At 43.9% G+C, this 27,080-nt stretch overlaps 1 protein-coding gene across 1 annotated transcript in view; it reads left to right on the top strand.

Annotated features, from left to right (window-relative positions):
- Positions 1-27,080, top strand: part of TOPAZ1 (testis and ovary specific TOPAZ 1) — a 353,700-nt gene that overhangs the window by 17,950 nt on the left and 308,670 nt on the right. The window contains exons 3-5 of the mRNA XM_077268982.1: positions 8,094-8,164; positions 9,419-9,525; positions 22,659-22,708. Of these exons, the coding sequence (XP_077125097.1) occupies positions 8,094-8,164; positions 9,419-9,525; positions 22,659-22,708 (228 nt within the window). The remainder of the gene's footprint in view (positions 1-8,093; positions 8,165-9,418; positions 9,526-22,658; positions 22,709-27,080) is intronic.

Here is a 27,080-nt window from a genome sequence, read left to right as displayed (position 1 = left end):
GGCAAACAGAGCGATGGATGGTGCGATCTGGTACTAATGTACTCTAATCCCTTTGTAAATTGTTCTGGGCTCTTTGGTTATCTTTTGTATTATCAGACTTTTCAATTTGTCATCGATTCTCCTCTTCTGAATATGTGCAACTGTAGTAACAGGAACATAAGATGTTTGGAGATGGCATTACAACCTTTACTTTTAACATGTTTTGTCTATAATTTTCTTCACAATCTCGTGAGACAACTCTTTCCTTAGCATTCTTTGGACCATGTTCAGTGTTCATACCATGATAACAAACAGCACACTGACTACCTTTATAAATTGGCAGAATAGCTGATTACAAGTTTGTAGACGACTGTGATGTTACTTGCAGGACACAATTTAGTTAAACGTGACCCCATGGTCAAAATATTTTCAATCCTTTCTAGTGGTACCCTCAGCTTGGTCTGAGCCATTTTCATTTTTTGGGTGTATATATATATATATATATATATATATATATATATGTATATGTATATGTATATGCATATGCATATGCATATGCATATGCATATGCATATGCATATGTATATATATATATACACATACACACATACACACACACACACACACACACACACACACACACACACACACACACACACACACACACACACACACACACACGTCTCAGGGGCACTTCCGTCTTTCTGTCGGCAACCTCCGTCATGGATATTCATATATTCATTCGCTGATTGGTCTCGCCAGCTGCCTGTCATGGCTGCCGCGACCAATCAGCGACGGGCACAGTCCGATTAGTCCCTCCCTACTCCCCTGCAGTCAGTGCCCGCTCCATACACCCTGCAGTCACCACTCACACAGGGTTAATGCCAGCGGTAACGGACCGCGTTATGCCGCGGGTAACTCACTCCGTTACCGCCGCTATTAACCCTGTGTGACAAAGTTTTTACTATTGAGGCTGCCTATGCAGCCTCAATAGTAAATACATCTAATGTTAAAAATAATTAAAAAAAAATAGCAAATCATTATATACTCACCTTCCGCCGCCTTTCCGACGCTCCGGTGACCGGTCCATGCAAGCGGCAGGTTCCGGTGCTAAGGTTGGTGTGCGACAAGGACCTGCCATGACGTGACGGTCATGTGACCGCGACGTCATCACAGGGCCTGCGCGAGAAGGACCTGCCATGACGTCACAGTCATGTGACTGCGACGTCATCGAAGGCCCTGCACGAGAAGGACCTGCCATGACGTCACGGTCATGTGACCGCGACGTCATCACACCCTCGGACCGGAAGCTGCCGCCTGAACCGAACACAGGCAACAGAACTACAAGGGGCCCTCGGAAGGTGAGTATATGTTTCTTTTTTATTTTTTAATCTGTGACATACGTGGCTGGGCAATATACTACGTGGCTGGGCAATATACTACGTGGCTCTGTGCTGTATACTACATCGCTGTGCAATATACTACGTGGCTCTGCTGTATACTACGTCACTGAGCAATATGCTACGTCACTGGGCAATATACTACGTAACTGGGCAATATACTACGTGGCTCGGTGCTGTATACTACGTCGCTGTGCAATATACTACGTGGCTCTGCTGTATACTACGTAACTGGGCAATTTACTACATGGCTCTGCTGTATACTACGTAGCTGGGCAATATACCAGGTCACTGGGCAATATACTACGTGGCTGTGCAATATACTACGTCACTGGGCAATATACTACGTGGCTGTGCAATATACTACGTAACTGGGCAATATACTACGTGGCTGTGCAATATACTACGTGGCTGACCAATATACTACGTGGCTGTGCAATATACTACGTAACTGGGCAATATACTACGTGGCTGTGCAATATACTACGTAACTGGGCAATATACTACGTGGCTGTGCAATATACTACGTAACTGGGCAATATACTACGTGGACATGCATATTCTAGAATACCCGATGCGTTAGAATCGGGCCACCATCTAATATATATATATATATGAAAAATGTCCATAAGAAATAATGAGGGCACTCACCGCCTGCGATAGAAAATGGTTCCTTTATTGAAGATAAAACATCCAGACAACGGTCATGGCCGGGGGAGAGGCAGCTCGTGCGAGCAGGGGTGGACTACGGCCGTTTCGCGCTGCCTTGCGCTTCTACGGGTCGAATTGTGGCAGGTAACTGACAGCGGATATAGTGTGCCGGCCGGACACACCCCGTCAGTCCAAAACCTCCCACAACCAAAGAGATACACATATGGATTTGTATAAAAACAATTAAAATCAATCGCAGAGTACAAATGAAACAATAAGCAGATAATCCTGAATGGGAAAACATTTAAACATACATCATGTTGTAGTAAATTCGTGCTCATTACATGAAAGCGACATAACACCGGCAGAATGAATAAAAGGACCAGTAGGGTTAACTAAGGACTAAGGACTAAGGTTTCTAAGGACCAGTAGGGTTAACAATACTGAGGAAGGTTTCTGTCGCCAGGCAATTGAAATGAAAAAGAGGTTTGAAGATAGAGGGTATCCAGAGGGATTGCTAGTATCGGCCCTGAGTAGGGCCAAAGATGAAAGGTTGACCCCTTTGACCAAAAATAAATCTGGTCAAAAACAGGGAAAGTCTAAAAGATTTAATTTTTGCTTTAAATATGGCAGTATGGACCAACAGATCAGATTGGCCATTAAAAAGAATTGGCACCTTTTGGAAAAGGATAAAGAACTGACAGAGGTAGCATTGAGAGGTCCCATAATAGCGAATAGGAGGAGTGTCAGATTGCGGGACAGATTAGTTAGGAATCGTGTGACGAAATCGAACAGAAATTGGTTACAGAATATGACCCCGAAAGGTAATTTTAAGTGTGGGCATTGTTCGGTTTGTCCACAGCATCTGACAGATCGTCTCCTTCATATAGGATCTGTCTCATATGTAGTTAATGACTTTATAACCTGCAAAACAGATCATGTTGTCTATGTCTTGTTCTGCCCGTGTAAGTACTTTTACATCGGCAAAACTATTCGTCCGCTTTACATTCGTTTCAAGGAACATTGCAGAACGGTGGTGTCCGGAAAAGGAGTACCACGTCTTATTGCACATGTGAGAGAAGTACACGGAGGCCTTACGGACTGTCTTACTTTCGCAGGTGTCGAGAAGATAACACTACCGGTACAAGGTGGCGATCTGGACAATCTCCTTCTGAGGTGTGAGGCCAGGTGGATCTTGCGCAGTAATGCTATGGGTCCACTTGGTTTCAACGACAGGGTAGATATGTCGATTTTCCTGTAGGCGGCGTAAGAATATCTACTGATATATTTCAGTGCGTATGCCCGTTGTAGAAGCGGGAGGTTTAATTCCATTTTCTGAAGTCCGCGGTTGCGGCTTTTTATTCATTCTGCCGGTGTTATGTCGCTTTCATGTAATGAGCACGAATTTACTACAACATGATGTATGTTTAAATGTTTTCCCATTCAGGATTATCTGCTTATTGTTTCATTTGTACTCTGCGATTGATTTTAATTGTTTTTATACAAATCCATATGTGTATCTCTTTGGTTGTGGGAGGTTTTGGACTGACGGGGTGTGTCCGGCCGGCACACTATATCCGCTGTCAGTTACCTGCCACAATTCGACCCGTAGAAGCGCAAGGCAGCGCGAAACGGCCGTAGTCCACCCCTGCTCGCACGAGCTGCCTCTCCCCCGGCCATGACCGTTGTCTGGATGTTTTATCTTCAATAAAGGAACCATTTTCTATCGCAGGCGGTGAGTGCCCTCATTATTTCTTATGGACATTTTTTGTATTTAAAAGACTGTTTTTCTGGAAGGAGCACCCCGCAGTTACATGGTGTTTTGCAGCACAGAAGCCATCGCTGTTCCCGCAGTGGTTTAATGCACGATGTTGACCTGATTGGGGTAGTGCCGCTATTTTTTAGTTTTTTGGACTTTATATATATATATATATACTAGCTGTACTACCCGGCTTCGCCCGGGTTAATGACTGCTGTTAGCAAAATAGAATGTGTTAACAAAAATTTATTCTGCACACAAAAACCACAAAACAAATAGATAGAAATGTAATTATTAAAAGGCAAAAACTAAGCAAATAGAAGCATTTCACAACATATATTAGCTTTGTTATACTGAGAATGTCTTTGTTGCCTATATTAACCAATCAGAGCTCAGGTTAATTAACTGTAGCAAAATAGAAGCTGAGCTGTGATTGGTTGCTATTGGCAGCCTGATAAATCCCCAGCCAACAGGAAGCCCTCCCCCCTGGCAGTATATATTAGCTCACACATACACATAATAGACAGGTCATGTGACTGACAGCTGCCGTATTTCCTATATGGTACATTTGTTGCTCTTGTAGTTTGCTTATTAATCAGATTTTTATTTTTGAAGGACAATACCAGACTTGTGTGTGTTTTAGGGCGAGTTTTATGTGTCAAGTTGTGTGTGTTGAGTTGCGTGTGGCGACATGCATGTAGCGACTTTTGTGAGATGAGTTTTGTGTGGCGACATGCGTGTAGCAACATTTTGTGTGTTGAGTTGCATGTGACAGGTTAGTGTAGCAAGTTGTGTGCAGCAAGATTTGTGCATGGCGAGTTTTGCGCGTGGCGAGTTTTATGTGTGGTGCATTTTGAGTATGTGCAAGTTTTGTGTGAGGCAACTTTTGCATGTGGTGCAACTTTTGTACATGTGGCAATTTTTCTGTGTGTGCAAGTTTTGCATGAGGTGAGTTTTCCATGAGGTGAGTTTTGCACGTGTGGCGAGTTTTGCGTGAGCCTAGTTTTGCATATGGCGAGTTTTGCATGTAGCGAGTTTTGAGTGGTGACTTTTGTGTTTCGACTTTTATGTGGCGAGGTTGGTGTGTGTGTGTGGTGAAATGTGTGCTGAGGGTGGTATATGTGTTCAAGCACGTGGTAGTGTGTGGCGCATTTTGTGTTTGTGTTCATATCCCCGTGTGTGGTGAGTATCCCATGTCGGGGCCCCACCTTAGCAACTGTACGGTATATACTCTTTGTCGCCATCGCTCTCATTCTTTAAGTCCTCATTGTTCACATCTGGCAGCTGTCAATTTTCCTCCAACACTTTTCCCTTCACTTTTTCCCCATTATGTAGATAGGAGCAAAATTGTTTGGTGAATTGGAACGCGCGGGGTTAAAATTTCACCTCACAACATAGCCTATGACGCTCTCGGGGTCCAGACGTGTGACTGTGCAAAATTTTGTGGCTGTAGCTGCGACGGTACAGATGCCAATCCCGGACATACACACATACATACATACACACATTCAGCTTTATATATTAGATATACCTGTATGTAATCTCCTGTATATAGTATATACCTGTGTGTCATCTCACCTATATATAGTATATATCTGTGTGTCATCTCCTGTATATAGTATATACCTGTATGTCATCTCCTCCTATACATAGCATATACCTGTGTCATCTCCTCCTGTATATACTATATACCTGTAGGTAATCTGCTCCTGTATATAGTATATACCTGTGTGTCATCTCCTCCTGTATATAGTATATACCTGTATGTCATCTCCTCCTGTATGTAGTATGTACCTGTATGTCATCTCCTCCTCTATATAGTATATACCTGTGTGTCATCTCTCCTGTATATAGTATATATCTGTGTGTCATCTCCTCCTGTATATAGTATATACCTGTGTGTCATCTCCCCTGTAAATAGTATATACCTGTGTGTCATCTCCTGTATATAGTATATAGCTGTATGCCATCTCCTCCTGTATTAGCCCTCGTTCACACGTTATTTGGTCAGTATTTTTACCTCAGTATTTGTAAGCTAAAATGGCAGCCTGATAAATCCCCAGCCAACAGTAAGCCCACCCCCTGGCAGTATATATTAGCTCACACATACACATAATAGACTGGTCATGTGACTGACAGCTGCCGGATTCCTATATGGTACATTTGTTGCTCTTGTAGTTTGTCTGCTTATTAATCAGATTTTTATTTTTGAAGGATACCAGACTTGTGTGTGTTTTAGGGCGAGTTTCGTGTGTCAAGTTGTGTGTGTTGAGTTGCGTGTGGCGACATGCATGTAGGGACTTTTGTGAGATGAGTTTTGTGTGGCGACATGCGTGTAGCAACTTTTTGTGTGTCGAGTTGCATGTGACAGGTTAGTGTAGCAAGTTGTGTGCAGCAAGTTTTGCGCATGGCGAGTTTTGCGCGTGGCGAGTTTTATGTGTGGTGCCTTTTGAGTATGTGCAAGTTTTGTGTGAGGCAACTTTTGCATGTGTTGCAACTTTTGTGCATGTGGCAATTTTTCTGCGTGTGGCAATTTTTCTGCGTGTGCAAGTTTTGCGTGTGGCGAGTTTTGCACGTGTGGCGAGTTTTGCATGTGGAGAGTTTTGCGCGTGGCGAGTTTTGAGCGGCGACTTTTGTGTTTCTACTTTTATGTGGCGAGGTTGGTGTATGTGTGGTGAAATGTGCACTGAGGGTGGTATATGTGTTCGAGCACGTGGTAGTGTGTGGCGCATTTTGTGTGTGTGTTCATATCCCCGTGGTGGTGTGATTATCCCATGTTGGGGCCCCACCTTAGCAACTGTACAGTATATACTCTTTGGTGCCATCGCTGTCATTCTTTAAGTCCCCCTTGTTCACATCTGGCAGCTGTTAATTTGCCTCCAACACTTTTCCTTTCATTTTTTCCCCATTATGTAGATAGGGGCAAAATTGTTTGGTGACTTGGAAAGCGCGGGGTTAAAATTTCACCTCACAATATAGCTTTGACGCTCTCAGGGTCCAGACGTGTGACTGTGCAAAATTTTGTGCCTGTAGCTGCGACGCCTCCAACACTTTTCCTTTCACTTTTTCCCCATTATGTAGATAGGGGCAAAATTGTTTGGTGAATTGGAAAGCGCGGGGTTAAAATTTCACCTCACAACATAGCCTATGACGCTCTCGGGGTCCAGACGTGTGACTGTGCAAAATTTTGTGGCTGTAGCTGCTACGGTTCAGATGCCAATCCCGGACATACATACATACATACATACATACACACACACACACATTCAGCTTTATATATTAGATATATATATATATATATATATATATATATATATATATATATATATATATATATATATTTGTCAGTTTCAAGCTATTTCAGTGACCATTGTGTGTTTCGTTTTTCTACTTTATCAGAAAGGTATCGACAATTTTATTCCACATGTGTAGGTGCTAATGGAACCCTTAGTTTTCTCTCTCAAACCCCCCAATGTACGTTGTTTGGTTGAGCATTCATGTGTTTTCAACATGGGTGGCAAAGTAATCCACTGACAGGCAACTCTTGAACTCTTGAAGCGGCTTATTACCAGGGAAAACAAAAGTATCAGAGAACATTTTCATATGACCAGTTGGCATATATGACTGGCCATATTTTATATAGATGACAATTTATGTAATTGCTATGTGTAATGCTGCTCACATTGCCTGGTTACTGCTTCCCTAGCAGCCAGGCAACCCCCACATGTACTTATGCTGGCTGACAGATGTAAATCATTCAGCTGCGGCACTAAAAACTAAATCTCCGAACACTAAAAATACTCTGACACTCGAGCATGCTCGGGAAATCTCGAGTACCGTATATTCGCTCATCACTATTCAAGTCCTCTTTTTCTCTGAAGAGGCAATTTGCATGTTCTACTACAAGAATTTCTATATATTTTTTGTTAGAGACTAGTGATGAGCGAGTGTGCTCGTTACTCGAGTTTTCCGAGCATGCTCGGGTGTTCTCCCAAGTATTTTGGGCGTGCTCGTAGATTGTTTTTGTCTCTGCAGCTGCATAATTTGCGGCTGTTAGACAACCTGGACACATGCGGGGATTGCCTGTTTGTTAGGGAATCCCCACATGTATTCAGTCTGTCTAGCAGCCGCAAATCATGCAGCTGCAGGGACTCAAATATAATCCACAATCACGCCCAAGATACTCGGACAACACCCGAGTATGCTCAGAAAACTCGAGTAACGAGCACACTCGCTCATCACTATTAGGGACATATTCATTCTTTATTATACTGATTTAAGTTCTTTGTTTTTTTTCTTTCCAGGGAAAAAGGAATAAAAAAAATAGAATATGTTCCTGAAAGTAACACCATTGTAATAAATGATTTCTTTGATGGTAAGAACATAATTTGTACTTTAAGTTAAAATGGTTCCAGCTGTAATTGCAGAACAGTATGGCACCATTATCTTGACCAAATCTGCATACAGAAAATTGTATGTAATATGGCATCAATGGAGAATCATATTGGATAGTTGTATAGGAGCATATAGAGTAACTATATTCTCCCTCCTGTCTGGATGAGGGGGCATTGTGGAGTCCAACACTTCTGATTCATGATGGCTCTTCAAGAATCTGGAGCATCTGACTAGTGCCTTGTGCCACTCCAGAGATCTTTCTCCCTTTGGGGGCTGCCTTGAGATTTCTGGCTCAAAGGTGTTTTCCCTCAAACAGAAGTTCATTTTAATCAATAAATCTTCGATTAAAAATAGATGTGTTTAAATAAAATGCTCCTGTGCTGAGATAATCTTATAAATGTGCCCCTGTTGTGTACTGTGTCATGGCCGTGTCTGACCGTACATGGACATGGTCTGATCGTATCACAGCTCCTGGGCAGGGGAGGAAGCAAAAGAGTATACAGACATTACAGCAGGGGATCACAGCTCCAGGGCAGGGGAGGAAACAAAAGAGAGTATACAGACATTACAGCAGGGGATCACAGCTCCTGGACAGGGGAGAAAGCAAAAGGGTATACAGACATTACAGCAGGGGATCACAGCTCCAGGGCAGGGGAGGACACACAAGGGTATACAGACATTATAGCAGGGGATCACAGCTCCTGGGCAGGGGAGGAAGCAAAAGGGTATACAGACAATTACAGCAGGTGATGACAGCTCCTGGACAGGGGAGGAAGCAAAAGGGTATACAGACATTACAGCACGGGATAACCGCTCCAGGGCAAGGGAGGAAACAAAAGGGTATACAGACATTACAGCACGGGATAACAGCTGATTCTTTTTTGTGAGGTAAAGCATTCCCTGACTGTTTCTAAACAATGTTTTACTTCAAAGAAAGAATCAGTTGTGATCTCGTACTGTAATGTCTGTATACTCTCGTTTGCTTCCTCCCCTGCCTAGGAGCTGTGGTATGAATCAAATATTACTGTGTTATGATTAAAATCAATATTCCTTGCATGCATTTACACAAGTCTAGTATAAACATAAAATACACTTCATTAAAACCCTAAAAATATTCAAACGTAAAAATGTTTACAGTTTTTTCTCAGGCGGCTGACACCCTGTGCCCATTTTTTAGAGTTTCCTGTTACTAAATGGCATTGACTATAAGAGCCTTGTTTTGTATGTTTTTCAGCAATACCAGACTCACAGGACACATGCACCTCTTTGGCAGAAACAAATGAGGTGACAACCTTTGCAGAAATGGAGGAAAGCAGAGAGCCCAAAGAGTCACAACAAAAGGTGCATGTACTACATTTCTAAATTTTTCTTTTTTATATTTATTTTTTTAACATCGATTCAACAATAGAAATCCATTACCGTTTGGTATCTTTAATCTGGTGCCAACGTTTTTTGTTTTTTTTTATTACTACATTAAGAATTTCATTTTCTCAAAGTCCATCTTATTTTTTGTTAACGGGAAGGTGCCGTGGTTTTAATTTTTGTACTAATTATTGATTATAATTTAATGAACTACTTTAATTTGTTTTTATGTATACATTTTTACTTTAGCCACTGGAGGCTGCCATTTACATTGGTAAGGGTGTAAGTATCTGAGTACGACACTTGCACACCTCACTTACGGCAACCATGGACATAAGAGCCTGCGTTCAGACACTGACCACATCTTTTGCATTAAAGCTGCTTCTCCTACCTCTTAGCTGTGACCTAGGCACACCCCCTGGGCTGCCCTGGTCACAACTGTGGGAGAAGATCGCAGCCATTTTGTTGTACGCAGCCATTTTGTTGTAGCTAGCAGCATATTCTGTGGGCTTCATTTTCCCCTGTTATCACACACTGCTCAGTGCATGCGATGACAGGAGCTGCCTGGGGAAGAAGATCCTGGGGAGCGAAGGTCCAGGGTGTGTATCTGCAGTGATTACAACCTGTAATTAGAGCATCACACTGCTTTGGCCTGAACAGGACGCATGGCTGCATGGGGGGGGGGGGGGTGTGGGCACATCCCAGGAACCCCTACACTGGTGCCGCTCACAATAAGGTATAGTCATCTTTGTGTATGTCATTTATTTTCCATTGTTATGTGAGGTTGCTCTGATTTTTAGAGTACCATTCACTCTATAAGATGAGATGTGTATCTATTTAGGCACCTTCTCCTACACCGTCATAATTTGACGGGTAGGTTAATATGTACTATTATCTTATGTGGAGTGGTTCCGGCATGTGTGCACACCTGTTGCTTTTTACCTCTGTCATTTTGGTTACTTGTATTGCATGCCATCTCCTATCCTGATGGCTGTTTGTCCTTGTTACTATTTATAAATAAAGAATTTTCACTTTTATATTTATAAGGACTGTTTTGGGCGTCTTTCTTGGCTTGTTAGCCTTGTTTTTTTTCCTCTAGTGTTTGGCTTAGCGACCAGTCCACATTGAGTAAGTCGTTCCTATGCAGCTGGCTATTTATTATGGTCGACAATTGAACCTTTTATTACTTATATACCTGTATGTTGCCATGCTGATTGTCTTTGTAAGTATTTTCTTTGGTTATATCTTTTTTCCTGTGTGTGTAAGGCTAGTTTCACATTTGCCTTAAAATCCGCAGCGTTTAATCCGCAAATGCAGGAAAAACCGCATGGAAACGCGTCCAAACGCAGCGTTTTTTAGATGCATACTTTAACGCATGCGTTTAAAAAACGCGGCGTTTTCACGCTTTTCCATGCGTTTTGCATGCGTTTTCTGTGCGCATGGTGGAAAATTTAACAGGAGAAAAATCTAGATACAGACACTGCCAATGGGACTACAGAGGGCGTGTATTATGGGATATCTTTATATAGACCCTTGGACTGCTGAAATCTTAACAGTTTGCTACTGTATCCTGTGTCACGATGGATCTTCGCATGGAGAGCTTTTATTTCAACCTGGATTTAAGCATCAAGCTGTTTCTTGCCTGTGCATTTGCTTGGGAGCAACAAAGAAATAGAGAACGACAGAGAAGGACATGGCGTAGGCATTTTTGGAGACACCCCATTATCGAACTATGTGAGAGCCGTGGAGCCTATCACACGTTATATGGCGAGCTTAATGCCAACCTGGACAAATTCCCGGAATATACCAGGATGTCTCGACTCTTTTCGGGATTTGCTTGGTCGTGTCCAAGGAGCCATCCGGAGACAGGACACCCAGCTCCGTAGAGCGATTCCTGCAGAGAAACGTCTCCTGGTTACATTAAGGTACTTAATAATTCTAAACAAATGCCAGTCATAATTATTGTTGGTCTGCCATGTATTATTTGTATTTTCCTTTATGTATTTAGCAGAACACCACCATAAATAGAATTGATTGTAATTTTATTTTTTATTTTATTTCAGATTTCTGGCAACTGGAGAGAGCTTATCATCCCTCCACTTCCAGTACCGGCTTGGAATTTCCACCCTGTCTAGAATAGTTTTGGACACCTGTTGGGCTTTGTGGAACGTTTTCTGGGATGAATTTATACCCCTACCCACCGAGGACATGTGGATGGAAATTGCAGAGAAATTCTGGAGTGTGTGTGATTTCCTCAACTGTTTGGGTGCGGTGGATGGAAAACACATACGCATTATCAAACCCGCCAGAACGGGATCAGAGTACTTTAACTACAAAAAATATTTTTCTGTTGTGCTCATGGCAATAGCAGATGCGGACTGTCATTGGAGCTTTTGGCCGTGGCAATGACTCCGACTTTCAAGAACTCTGATATGGGCCCACGTGTATGGCAAAGAATTTTATTTTCCACTGCCACGACCTCTCCCCAAAACTCAAGGCCCACCGATGCCATTTGTTATGGTTGGGGATGAGGCCTTTCAGATGTGTGAAAACCTGAAGCCAAATTCCAGTCGGGACTTAAACCACATTAAAAGAATTTATAATTACAGACTGACCAGGGCCCGAAGAACAGTAGAGTGTACCTTTGGGATTCTAGTATCAAAATGGCGCATTCTTGGGACAGCCATTAATCTAAAAATTGAGACAGTCGATGAGGTTGTCAAAGCCTGTGTGGTTCTCCACAATTACATAATGGCTAAGGAGCGACCCAACATTGAACTGGATGAACCAGTTGGAAACCCATTGCCAGATTACCAGCATCACCCGCTGCGGTCTACTGTTGAACTTGGCCACATGCGGAACCAATTTGCTACCTATTTTGATTCTGATATTGGACGTGTGGCATGGCAAGACAATATTGTGTAAAATGTCCTGTTGGGTTTGGGTCTGTACCAGTTATGTTTTAAATGTTACTAATATTTTTTGTTAATAAACTACGTGTTTTGATATCTTGACCAAGTCTTCTATGCATTTCCTCTAAAAACTACTTAGGTTGCTAGTGGTAAGGTAGTTGACGTTATTACGTTCTGATTCTGTTCTGCAGTATCTATTGGACGCAGACTGAAGAGACGATGGAGGTTTAATACAAAACAGAGCTATACTCATCAAGTCAGGCTTCAGAAATAATGAATTCATGATGCACAAATAACAACCTCATGAATTCACTATTTCTGACACATTTCCAGGTGAGTATAGATATGCCTTGTATGACCTCCATCGTCTCTTCCGTTTGTGTGAAATAGATTACGTACACTGAAGAAAAAATGGAGGTTGTACACGGCAGTTCCCTACTCACCAGGTCAGGTGTAATAAATAATTATTTTTTTGAAACATGACCTGTTGAGTATAGTTCTGCTTTGTATTACCGCCATTTTCTCTTCAGTCTGCGACACAGATTAATCAGACTGAAGAGATTATGGAGAAAATACAAGTAATTTTGTTTGTTTTTTTGCCACCTCATAGCTCTATACCAAACACACAAAGGTGCAGTGTTCTACTTAATAACTACTGGAGTTATGAGTTGGCCTAAAAATAAAGTGTGCGGTGCTGTGTTTTATTCGACGCACGGTGTGTGTTGCCGTCGGCGAAATACACAATTAACCAAACCTTATTGGGGGCAAAAAACATTTTTATTTATTTTTTAGCAAAAAAATTAATTTAACTGCGCTGGGAGTTAGGGGATGGGGCTTGATGCATGAGAAGGGCAGAGACACACTGGAAGTGTGAGACAAACCTGACATTACAGACACATTGGGAGGTGAGGGGGGAGGAATTAAGATCGTCCTTTGGCTTTTATTTTGTTTCCCTTTTTGGGATCGGCGCTGCGGTCTGGGGAGCCTTTTGTTGCGGACTGGTCGTGGTGGCCGACCTGTCAGGGTCCGTGTGCCGCTGCATGGTTGTGGTGGTGGGGAAGGCCATGCCAGGGTCCGCGTGCTGCTGCTGCATCCTGGTGGTGGTGAAAGCCATTCCAGGGTCCGGGTGCTGCTGCATGCTGGTGCTGAAAAGCATTCCAGGATCCGGGTGCTGCTGCATGCTGGTGCTGAAAATCATGCCAGGATCCGGGTGCTGCTGCTGTTGCAGCTGGGACCTGGTGATGGTGGCCGACCTGTCCTGATCCGAGTGCTGCTGCTGCATGGTGGTGGCAGTGGAGGAGGTCCAAGCAGGAGCAGCAGTTGTCATGGTGGTGGCGGTGGGCTGTCCAACAGCACTCGGCATGATGGTGGTGCTGCAGTCGTGTTCGGCAGTGCTTGAAATGGAGGTGGCCGTGCAGTGGTATGCAGCAGAGCTCGGCATTGAGGTCAAGTGTGACAGTGTAAGCACAGGTGGATATGCCGCCACTATCTGCTGTAAATACCAACTCTGCTGCATAGCCTGCACGTAAGCAGCATTGCAGGCCTGCATGACACTAAGCTGGAGATCAGGAGTAAGGTGTTCCGACATGCCCTGTTCAATTTGATTATAAAAATGATGTGCTGGCCTCCGGAGGTCGGCTTTTACTTGGTCAAGGCTTTTGGTGACCTCCTGGATACGTGTATTCATATGGTTTATGGCACTATCCAGTCGGTCACCCATCGCCTTGAGTCCATCATGAAAGCTTAAGTGCAAAAACTCGGGCATGAGTGACCTGTCCGAGGCCCGCTGCCGCGAAGAGCCCCAAAAAAAAGAGGCAGAGCCAGAGGACTGGGAAAGGGGAACACCTGATGGACCAGCTTCCTGGTCTCCAGTCTGTTTGGCAGGCCCACTTGCTGCAGCGCTGCTGGATGGCTGGGACGGGTCTGTGGCTGTCTGATGAAGGACCGCTCCAGAACCAGGGTCAAGAGTGCTGCTCCATGTGCTGTGAAAAAGAAGAAAAAAAAAAATTAATACCAAACATTTACAAAAGTTAAACCCCAACTCCTGTGGAATTGAAACATACAAATTTAGGCAATACAAGACAACCCAATACACCAAGAAAATACTTGCGTTCTCTGGGCAAGGACCGGTCTCAAAAATGCAAGGATTCGGTGATATTTGTATTTGTAGATCCTTGCTTCAGAACCATTAGGAACCCGGCTCTCTTGACGAAGGTCCTTGTTGAAGCGATCCTTCATCGAACGCCAATGTGTTTTGACTTTGAGCACTGTTGAAAAACAAAAAAGAATGGTTAGACAATGGACTTTTGGCCGGGATCACACAACTGTGTGTGATGAGAGAAACTCCTGAGAGTTTCTCTCATCACACACAGTTGTGTGATCCCATCCAAGGTCACTGCTGCAGCACACCGCATTGCAATACTTCCAAAATGCATTTCGGACCCGAGTCGGGGCGTTGTCCCAGCCATCCCACATCGCTTTGGCCACCTCATTCCATAGCCACCGGATCGTCACGTTGTCCGAGTGCTGTGGAACCCGGGTGACCCACAACGGGACTCACTCATGGACAAGGGAGATTAGGAGGTCATTTTCAATGAGGTCCTCATCCCGTTCTGGAACCTAAAAAATAAATAAAGACATTAATGTTGGAGACATTAACATAAGGAAAAGAAAGAAAGAAAACAGACAGAAAACTGGCATGAATATTGAAAGTCAAGAAAAAAATGGAGTCAAGAAGAAAAAGGTAAAGAAAGAGGTAAGTAAAGATATGAACATTCAAGAATAGTAAAGTGAGGATACAATACACAGTCAGCCACGTATATGTACACGCTGCCGCCTTGCCACCCGACCGTGAACCCGCTGCTCCTGCCCAGCCTCTGCCGCAGTGGAAGAATTGCTCTAAAAAAAAAAAAGGAAAAAAAAATTGTCATGTGTAGATGTGAGAGTGAATACTTACCAATCTGAGGAGGTGAGTACTCACTTCACTGACCTGTTCGGCTTGTGCAGGCCCAGGACGTTGCTCCTCCTCAGAAGAAGATGACATTCTGATGCATGCAGAAATAAAAAAATGACAGAAATTAGGACATTTAGAGACAGAAAATAGAAAATAAAGACATTGGCTACGATATACACATTGTTCAGTGTCTTGTTTCCTCCAAGGTTCTTGCCTGCATCTGCTCTGATTCTCTGTCTGCTGGGTAGTGATCTGCAAATGACCACTCCCTCAATTTATCACCTTGTATGTGGGGGGTGGCTAATCAGTGTCTAGACATGTTTTCCTGTGGTGCAACGCATGCGTTCACAAACGCAAGCAAACGCATGTTCTTGCGAACGCAGGCGTTCACATAGACCTTAATGCTTTTTTTTTTTTGCCGCATTCCTTCCGCTAACAACCACATACGTTTCTAGGCGGAAAATTGACGCCTCTAAAAATACTACATGCCAAACCGCAGACAACGAAGCGACGCATGTGTTGTCTAACGCGGAAAAACGCAGCCGATCGCAGACACATGCGTCCCTAATGTTAAAGATAGGAATACACGAAGCATGCGGATAATTGCGGCACAAACGCTGCCGACACAACCGCAAATGTGAAACCAGCCTAAGCGTGCATGTGTTTTCCTGTGTGTGTGTGTGTGTGTGAGCTTGCATGTGTATTTTCCTGTGTGTGATTGCGCATGCTTCTTTTCCTCTGTATGGGCGTGCATGTGTATTTTCCTATGTGTATGAGCGTACGTGTGTATTTTCCTGTGTGTGAACGTACGTGTGTATTTTCCTGTGTGTGAACGTGCATGTGTATTTTCCGGTATGTGAGCGTGCATGTGTATTTTCCTGTGTGTATAAGCTTGCATGTGTATTTTACCATGTATAGTAGCAGAGATCGGATAATCGCAGCTTCAAGTAAGAAATACAGTATAAAGTGAAAAGATATTTAATCCCATCATGTGATACTCCCAAGACCGCTGTTTCTACTCCCATCATGTGTGATACTCCCAAGACTGCTTTATGTAATCCCATCATGTGTGATACTCCCAAGACCACTATTTCTAATCCCATCTTGTGATACTCCCCAGAATGCTGTATCTAATCCCATCATGTGACACTCCCAAGACCGCTGTATCTAATCTCATCATGTGAGATACCCTCCAGACTGCTGTATCTAGTCCCATTATGTGCGATACTCCCCATACCGCTGTATCTTATCCCTTCATGCACGATAATGCTAATCCCATGTGATACACCACACTGAACCCTGTATACGTGCAGTGAATCACATGTTGTGAATATTCCCAGTGTGTGTTACACTCCGTGTATGTAATCCCAGCGTGTGTTACTCTATAAATTTATCTGATCGCACACGTGATGCACTCCACGTATCTAACCCCAGTTTATAATACAATGAGCAGCACTAACTAACATAATTGGTGACACTTAATCATAGACCTGAGACAGGGGCATCCTCTACGTCTGGAGGAAAGAAGGTTTAAGCATAATAACAGACGCGGATTCTTTACTGTAAGAGCAGTGAGACTATGGAACTCTCTGCCGTATGATGTTGTAATGAGTGATTCATTACTTAAATTTAAGAGGGAACTGGATGTATTTCTTGAAAAGTATAATGTTACAGGGTATATACACTAGATTCCTTGATAGGGTGTTGATCCAATCTAGTCTGATTGCCGTATGTGGAGTCGGGAAGGAATTTTTTTTTGTCCCCAGTGTGGAGCTTACTCTTTGCCACATGGTTTTTTTTTTGCCTTCCTCTGGATCAACATGTTAGGGCATGTTAAGTTAGGCTATGGGTTGAACTAGATGGACTTAGTCTTCCTTCAACCTTAATAGCTATGTTACTATGTTACTTTGTATTCACTAATAAAATGGCTCCACACTGTAATCCTAAACTTCATCCTCTTACTCTCACAATCCATTTTTGGATTTGTGGCAGCTCTGGTTCCACTATAATTTAAACGTAGCCTTTTTCCTTTCAGCCCAGCAGGGATTAATTTCAGTTTTCCTTGCTGGCAGCTTGCTGCAGTTGCTGAATTGCTAGGTCCGCTGATGTGGGTGGTGACTACTCCCACCATCCCTTTAGATAGTCACCTGATGCATCAGCTGACTATTGGTGATAGTTATTCTATGCAGACTAGCCATGTAGTGTGCAGCTCTCTGGTGTCAGCGCTGTATCAGCTACTTATGGAGTTCGGGATCCTGTTTCCGTGTCCTCTCCGGTGTGGAGCTTTGCAGCGGTGCCTGGAGCTAAGTTTTGTGTTTTTACCTTGTCTGTCTCGTGCTTGTCACTACCCCCTGTGTTTGCACTCTCAGCAGTGGTGAGGCGAGCGCCCTTGCCGGCCAGTATGACAGCAAGGGTTGAGTTTCATGACGGTGGTGGGGGTAAGTACCTGCTTAGGGCATGGACATGCTCAGGAGGTGTCCCATCCCTCATTCCCTATTGTTAGGGCCTTCCTCTCCCCTTTACTATCCCGTTAAATGTGTTTTGTGTCATCCGCTGACTGACCCCCTGTGAGGTCGTGACACTTATCCTTTTGCAAACACCCAGAAGGGGAGGAGAGGAGTGATGTCACACAAATGTGATCAGACCCTGCCCACATTTACTGCATTCGTAATGTGTAGTGATGAGTGAATATACTCGTTACACGAGTTTTCTCGAGCATGCTCGGGGGTCCTCTGAGTATTTTGTAGTGCTCGGAGATTTAGTTTTTATTGCCGCAGCTGAATGATTTACATCTGTTAGCCAGCATAAGTACATGTGGGGGTTGCCTGGTTGCTAGGGAATACCCACATGTACTTATGCTGGCTAACAGATGTAAATCATTCAGCTGCGGCAATAAAAACTAAATCTCCGAGCACTATAAAATATTCGGAGGACCCCCGAGCATGCTCGAGAAATCTCGAGTAACGAGTATATTCGCTCATCACCAGTAATGTGAGCTAGCAGTACACTAGGTTTTCATGGCGAATTTCAGCATTTGCTTCACCTAGTGTTTAAATGTAGAGGTACAAAATCTTTTAAAATTTATTTTTCAGATTTTACCGTTTTTTTTCGGACTATAAGACGCATCGGACCATAAGACGCACCCCAAATTTTCAGAAGGAAAATAGGGGGAAAAAAATGTGTTAAATGAGGGTCCGTCTTACAGTCCGAATTCAGCTTACCGGGGGGAAGGGGGTCAGCACAGGTGGAAGAGTGTTCACAGGGATGCGTGGTCACAGGGGTTGTTTGGTGGTCCAGGCTGGTGCCGTGGCCTCCGGTAAATCCCTCCCAGGCTGGTGCGGCGGTGGTGCTCTGGGGTTCCCGGTGGTTCCGCCGGTATTTTGCGACTGGCGCAGCGGAGATCCACCGGCATTTTGCGACAGGTGCGGCAGTGATGCTCTGTGCTGCGGTGGGGCTCCTCTGGCATTTTGTGAGAGCCTGGAGGCCCATGCAGATCCATTGCTGCAATGCGGTGGCCTCCGGGAAAATGGCCGCTGAGGGAAGCGCATGTTCAAATTCAGATTTCGGCAACGAGATCTCATCTCCCAAGATCTCAATCTGAGCATGCGCCGCCCCCAGCAGCCATTTTCCCGGAGGCCACCTCCTCGCAGCAATCTATTTGCGGGAGCCTCCGGCTTTCAGAAAATGCCGGCGGAGGACCGCCGCACCACAGAGCACGACTACCACACCACAGAGCACAACCACCGCACCAGCCTGGGAAGGGAGGCTGCATCACCCTGCAGCGTCAGACCGGGACTGTCTCCACAGTATTTTATAGGACGCACCCCCATTTTCCCCCAAAATTTTTTGGGGAAAAAAGTGCATCTTATAGTTCGCAAAATACTTAAAAACAAATTATAATTTTTAACAAATTTTAAAACATTAATACTTTATCTTTTTTTCAAGTGCTGAAAACATTTTTTTTTTTTAATGGCACCTTCCCTCTAACTGTACAAGACTTTAGGGAATTTCAGACATTCCTGTCGAGAGGTGATAACTTGCTTGCTTTTGACAGCTCGAAGTGTGAAGACGCCTGCAGACGCATGATGTATTAATAATGAGGGGACCCTCTGCTCCTTATTTGTCTAGATTTTAAAGGGAACCTGTCACCATTTCCTGAGCTGTATTCTAATCATGTTGTCCGATGATCGTGCCTTCAAGCAACTCCACCCCTTACCACGGCTGTTGCTCGGTGTCCTGGATGTGGATGACACCTCCTGTGTCATATTCATCACTGTGAAAAATTTTGCGCCTGCGCAGACAAATTGCATCTCGCACTTCTGCAGTATACTTTGCCCAACTGCGGGGAAAGCTGGAAAGCAGAAGTGCTCATGTGTCGGCAAACGTATTTCCGGTTTATGTAGTGGAACTACTTCCATGTACCGGAAATACATTTCCCAGCGCATGTGCACTTCTGCTTTTCGGTTTTGCCCTCAGTTGGGCAAAGCATACTGCGCAAGCGCGAGACACAATTTAATTGCGCAGGCGCAAAATTTCTCACCGCTATGAAGATGACGCAGGAGGTGTCATCCACGTTTAGGATGGCAAGCAGCAGCTGGGGGGAGGGGTGGAGTGGCCCGAAGCCACGTCAATCGGACTGGACGGATCTGAGTTTTCAGGGCTATACAGGGAGAGTCGGGGGGTTACATAAGTATTAACGGAATGCATAGCGGACACTAACCAAGATGATATTTTTAGCTGGTAAGTTTTCCAGTCAAAAGGTAAGTTAAAGAGAACCTGTCACCCCGTTTTTTCAAGATGAGATAAAAATAGCGTTAAATAGGGGCAGAGCTGTGCTTTACATTAGTGTATTTTTTGTGCCTTTATTCCCCACCTATGCTGCCGAAATACCTTTGTAAACTCGCCGTTTTGGGCTGTCACTCACGTTGGTCTGGTCATATGGGCGTGGTGACTTCGCTGTTTCTCCCCCAGATCCTGCTCATCTTTCCGTTGGTGGCGTAGTGGTCTGCGCATGCCCAACAGGCGAATCCACTGCGCAGCTGAAGGAAAAGAGCGCGATCTGCGCTATTCCCCTGGTGATCGGTGGGGGTGGCCATCTTCCTGTAGCCACGCGTGCGCAGATGGAGCGCTCTGCTGCCCGGGGCTTCAGGAAAATGGCTGTGGGATGCCGCGCGTGCGCAGATGGAGATCGTGGCGGCCATTTTCCTGAAGCCGTGTTCGCATCTCGGCTTCAGGAAAATGGCCGCCGCGATCTCCATCTGCGCACGCGCGGCATCCCCCGGGCAGCAGATCGCTCCATCTGCGCACGCGCGGCTACAGGAAGATGGCCGCCCCCACCGATCACCAGGGGAATAGCGCAGATCGCGCTCTTTTTCCTCACCTGTGCAGTGGATTCGGCACTTGGGCATGCGCAAACCACTACGCAACCAACGGAAAAATAAGCAAGATCTGGGGGAAGAAACAGCGCTGTCACCACGCCCATCTGACCAGACCAGCCTGATTGACAGGCGAAAACGACGACTTTGGTAACGTATTTCGGCAGCATAGGTGGGGAATCAGGGTCCACAAAATACACTATTGTAATGCACAGCTCAGGCCCTATTTAACAGTATTTTTATCTCATACGGAAAAAACGGGGTGACAGGTTCCCTTTAAGGAGTGGGCAGGCTGTCTGTTAAATACAATAAAAGAATGCATAATCATCTCGTATTTGTCTCACAGCTTGGGCTGAATGGGATCAGTGACGTTGCCAACCACCAGGGACCTGACCGCTGCAGCACCTGTTTGGTTGCAGCACAGCCTAGGCCAATCAGCTGCTGCTGCAGCAGTCAGTTGGTAACGTCAGCGCTCCCAGTCATTGGAGACTGCCGGAGCTACAGCCCAAATCCTGGGACGAGTAGGCTTTATTTATTGTTTTTATCTGCTAACCTTCCCACTCTCTAAAGGTACCTTCACACTAAATGATATCGCTAGCGATCCGTGATGTTGCAGCGTCCTGGCTAGCGATATCGTTGTGTTTGACAGGCAGCAGCGATCAGGATCCTGCTGTGCCATCGTTGGTCGGAGAAGAAAGTCCAGAACTTTATTTAGTCGCTGGATCTCCCGTATACATCGCTGAATCGGTGTGTGTGACGCGGATTCAGCGATGTCTTCACTGGTAACCAGGGTAAACATCGGGTTACTAAGCGCAGGGCCGCGCTTAGTAACCCGATGTTTACCCTGGTTACCAGCGTAAATGTAAAAAAAAAAAAACACATACTCACATTCCGGTGCCCGGCGTCCGCTTCCCTGCACTCCTCCTGCATCCTGTGTAAGTGCCGGCCGTAAAGCAGAGCGGTGCTGTCACCGCTCTGCTCTGTGGGAGATGCCGGAGATGTTCGGCGCTGACACAGGATGCAGGAGGAGTGCAGGGAAGCGGACGCCGGGCACCGGAATGTGAGTATGTGGTTTTTTTTTTACATTTACGCTGGTAACCAGGGTAAACATCGGGTTACTAAGCGCGGCCCTGCGCTTAGTAACCCGATGTTTACCCTGGTTACCAGGGGACTTCGGCATCGTTGGTCGCTGGAGAGCTGTCTGTGTGACAGCTCTCCAGCGACCACACAGCGACTAAACAGCGACGCTGCAGCGATCGGCATCGTTGTCTGTATCGCTGCAGCGTCGCTTAGTGTGAAGGTACCTTATTTCTACCTCGTCATCAGAGATAATCGCACAAGAAAGAGCAAGATGGTTCACAGAGTATAATCCTAAAAAATTATTTTTATTACAACAAGATTAAAATTCAAACAAGTTAAAAAAACAGAGACTGCTAAGCAAAGTTAGGGAGCATAGAAACTGACACACTAAAGTGCATAGTGCAGCATCATAGACAATTCTGCCTTATAATGCTGCAGGAAAAGTACCTGAAAGGAGTGATAGCTAAGTACAAAAAGATGGAGTCTGCATGATAAGTGCACAGATTAGCTCTACTGATATGACCTATGTTTTTTAATTTGTTTGAATTTTAATCTTGTTCTAATAAATAATTTTTTAGGATTATAATCTGTGAGCTATCTTGCTTTTTCTTGTATTACTTCATTTTTTGAGTTATTCTCCTCCTAGTTCATGTACATTTGGGCATTAGTGTAATATTATAGTCTTCACTAGAGAACTTCTTTAATTGGTAAATTTTATTAAATTTCTAAATACAAGAGATTTGGGGCAATATTTTTAGGTGAATGCTTACTCTTGTCTGTCTTTTCAAACAGGACAGCCCCATTGAGCTCCATTATACCAGTATGTTACCTGAATCTAGAAGGTAAGGGGTTTCGTTTTCTTGTAAAGGGTACAATTTTTGTATGTGGTTGGTCACAGTAAGTGGCCATATCTTCCTGAGTTTAAGAAAAAAAAAAATAGACTTCATGTTTGATAAACTATCCCATTAATTATCATCTTAATTAGATTAGAAAGGACTAATTAGATGTAATTGGTTCATCCTTCCGACCTTGTTGTACATGTTCATTGTATTGTTGATTGTCATTAACCCTTTAGTGACAATTTTGACAAAAGCCAGTTTCAACCTTCTTGACCAGGCCAAATATTTTAAATCTGACCAGTGTCATTTCATGAGGTAATAACTCTGGAACGCTTCAATGGATCCCAGTGATTTTGAGAATGTTTGTTTTTTCTTGACACATTGTACGATGTTAGAGGTAAATTTTTTTCTGTTCAATATGTTTTCTGTTTATTTGTGAAAACATCAGAATTTTGATGAAAATGTAGACCAATTTGCTATTTTCAAACTTTCTTGATATCCTTAACCGCTTCACAACAATGAGCGTCCTTAGTATGTCCTGCTTAGGCAGTGCTGCCCGACCTTGGACGATTAAAAATCGGATTGCATTCTGATCAATGTTATTCTATCATTGTGTGTTCATTGTTTTTTTTTCGAGCTCGGATCGGATAACGATCGGACAAGAAAAAAATTGCAGCATGCTGCGATTGTAATCGGATCGCATTCTGCAATAGAAGTCAATGTGTGCAAAAAACTCGGACCATGGAAGTGCCGTCTGATTTTTACACAGCGATGTCCTCTGAAAAGCCGGCAATTCATCTGCCGCATAAAATAAAATCACAGCGTGACCCGCCAGGATAGAATGGATAATTACATACAGTATACACATAGAATAGATAGATATAAAGATGTCAGTAGAGGGTAATAGCCATGGAGCTTATCAGCTATATATTTATCTATATATATATATTAATATAATAATAATAATCTTTATTTTTATATAGCGCTAACATATTCCGCAGCGCTTTACAGTTTGGACACATTATCATTGCTGCCCCCGATGGGGCTCACAATCTAAATTCCCTATAAGTATGTCTTTGGAATGTGGGAGGAAACCGGAGTACCCGGAGGAAACCCACGCAAACACGGAGAGAACATGCAAACTCTTTGCAGATGTTGTCCTTGGTGGGGTTTGAACCCAGGACTCCAGCACTGCAAGGCTGCTGTGCTAACCACTGCGCCACCGTGCTGCCCATTAATATTAGCTCACAGCTGTATACTTAGCCTTTACTGGCTATTAAAATAGGGGACCTCCCCAAAAAAAAAAAAAAAGACATAGGGTTCCCCCTATAATTAATAATAGGCTTGACAGAAATCTGTGGGCTGATATTAATAGCCTAGGAAGGGGCCATGGATATTGCCTCCCCATCCCTAGGCTATTTGCCCAGCTAGACCCGTCATTGGACAAATGGATTATCTTCTCAGCGGACAGATGAAGAATATTGTTTTTTATTATTTTAATTCTGTTACGGGGACAATGACTTCTGTGAGCTGATATTAATAGACTGGGAAAACTCCATGGGTATTACCCCCTTCCCAGGCTATAAACTTCTGCACCCAGACATCTTCTTTCCCTCTGCTGGTTAAGTAAATTACACGGGAGCCCACGCTCCAACAGCAGAAATATAAATAAAAGTGTTAGCTCTCAAAATAAATCGATGGCAAAAATAATTATTTTTCTATAAAAATAATTTTTATTGTGGAAGAGCCCCAAAACACAAAAAAAAATATATAAATGTGGTATCCCAGTAATCTTACAGACGAGCAGAATAAAACTGCCTTATAAATGTTTCCACACTCGGAATGGCATAAAAAAAAAAAAAAAGCAAGCAAGAAAACAATTCCTGAATTGCTGGATTTTGTCCATTCTGCCTCCAAAAAATCGGAATAGAAAGCGATAAGTCTGGTATTGCTGTAATTGCACCGACCTGAAGAATAAAACAGTCTAATCTGTTATACCGCACGAGGAATGGCGTAAAAAATATATCCAATTCTTCACCTGCTGTTGATTTTTTTTTTTTTTTTTTTTTTACATTCTGCCTCTCCAAGATTGCAGTACAACTCAACTCACATTTATCCTGTTCTCTACACTGAGCGCTTACACCGGGGTTTCCTTGTAAATCTCTGAAATACCTGATTCAGACGGAACTCCGTGTGGAAGATTCCCTATAATGAGGCAGATGGAGGCACTGCGGATGCTGTCTGGCCTGTGATCCGAAGGTGTCCGTCTTTTTTAGGTGTGCATAAAAGTGGCGTCGGCCAAAGTTTTGTACACTTCTGAAAAGGACACCTCTTGAACAGAGGCCAGACTGAGTCCATAGTAACTCTGCTGCCTCATTACAGGGAGTGGATTCCTCGGGGTTTCATCTGAATCATTCTACGCTGAAAATTTGATGCAAACCCAATGTAAATGCTCAGCGTAGAACGCAGAACAAATGTGATCCCAAATGTTATGTAAAATGTTCCTAATAAAAGCTTCAATTCAATCCACCAAAAAGCAAGTCCTGGCTCAGGTCCATCATCTATCAATGGAAATATAGGGGCTTCCACGTTGCTGGTAGTACAAAATCTCTGGAAAAGCAAAATGGCCTTTGACCCACAAAAGAAATTCAGGAAATTCTGTGCTCCCTAATCCAAATGCCCCCCTCCCTTCTGAGCCCCACAGTGTTCATAACCACGTTTAGCATCCACATGTTTGGTATTTCTGTAGCGTTACTAGGCTGCCTAAGTTACATCTGCATGTCTCCAGGGGCAACAAAGAAAAAACGACAAGAAATTCCAATACAGTCAATGATAATAAATTACTCATTTTATTAGGGTGACCAGGTACAGAGGAAAAAGGAGAGAGGAAGATGTACCCTCTCACACATGTCAGAGTAAGACAGCCCACAGAAACCAAATATATATCACAAAAGGCTATATAGGTATAGACTGTAATAAGATAACCTAGCAGTTATTGCACATATAACCCATATGGCCAAAAAAGGAAAATTACGGCACCCTTCATATACTAAGTAGAGACATAGCCGCAAGGGCTGTTATAATTACCAGTGGGGCCGGAGGTATGACTGTGGGCGTCCTTCCCGACGCGCGTTTCGGCGGTGCAGCCTTTCTCACCCTTGAGAAAGGTTATCTTATTACAGTCTATACCTATATAGCCTTTTGTGATATATATTTGGTTTCTGTGGGCTGTCTTACTCTGACATGTGTGAGAGGGTACATCTTCCTCTCTCCTTCTCCCCCTCCCTTTTTCCTCTGTACCTGGTCACCCTAATAAAATGAGTAATTTATTATCATTGACTGTATTGGAATTTCTTGTCGTTGTTTTTTCTTTGTTGCCCATGTTATGTGCGACATTTCTACTTTATGTCCTTTAATATCACAAGACTGTTACAATTTTTACTATTGTGATGTTTGTTTACATAAGGTTTGTTCAATATCTGCATGTCTCCAGAAGCATGACCTGGGCATAACGCAATGGTCATTACAAAGGCAGTTTGCAATTTTCACTTTGCAACATCTGCTGCTGCTTATTTCTAGAAAACACCCATGGAGGCAAAATTGTCTCTTCACCTACAGATAAATTCCCAGAGGGGGATAATTTGCAAAATGGAGTCAGTTGAGGGGAGATTCTCCTCTTCTAGCACTTAGGGGCTCTGTATATAGTGTCCGCAAACTATTCTAGGAAAATCTGCGCTCCAGGAGGCAAATAACGATCCCGCTCTCCTGAGTCTCGCCATGTGGCTAAGCAGTACTGAACAGCTACATACGGGATATTTCTACATTCTGCAGAAATTGTGGGACAAATTTTGGAGCCATTTTTACCCATTTCCTAGTGACTCATGTGTAGTGTTGAGCGATACCGTCCGATACTTGAAAGTATCGGTATCGGAAAGTATCGGCCGATACCGTCACAGTATCGGAATCCAATCCGATACCGATACCCGATACCAATACAAGTCAATGGGACTCATGTATCGGACGGTATCCCTGATGGTTCCCAGGGTCTGAAGGAGAGGAAACTCTCCTTCAGGCCCTGGGAACCATATAAATACCATATAAATGTGTAAAAGAAAGAATTAAAATAAAAAATATCGCTATACTCACCTGTCCGACGCAGCCGGGACTTCAGCGAGGGAACCGGCAGCGTTGTTTGTTTAAAAATCGCGCTATTACTTGGTTACGTGAATTCCCGGCTTGTGATTGGTCAGGTCGGCCATGTTGCCGGGACGCGGACCAATCACAGCAAGCCGTGACGAAATTACGTCACGGCTTGCTGTGATTGGTCCGCGTCCCGGCAATATGGCCGCCCTGACCAATCACAAGCCGGGACGTC

This window comes from Ranitomeya variabilis, chromosome 6 (assembly GCF_051348905.1).
Source record: "Ranitomeya variabilis isolate aRanVar5 chromosome 6, aRanVar5.hap1, whole genome shotgun sequence".
Classification (NCBI taxonomy): Eukaryota; Metazoa; Chordata; class Amphibia; order Anura; family Dendrobatidae; genus Ranitomeya; species Ranitomeya variabilis.
The sequence above is the reverse complement of the archived record's forward strand: the minus strand, read 5'-3'. Positions and strand labels throughout refer to the sequence as shown.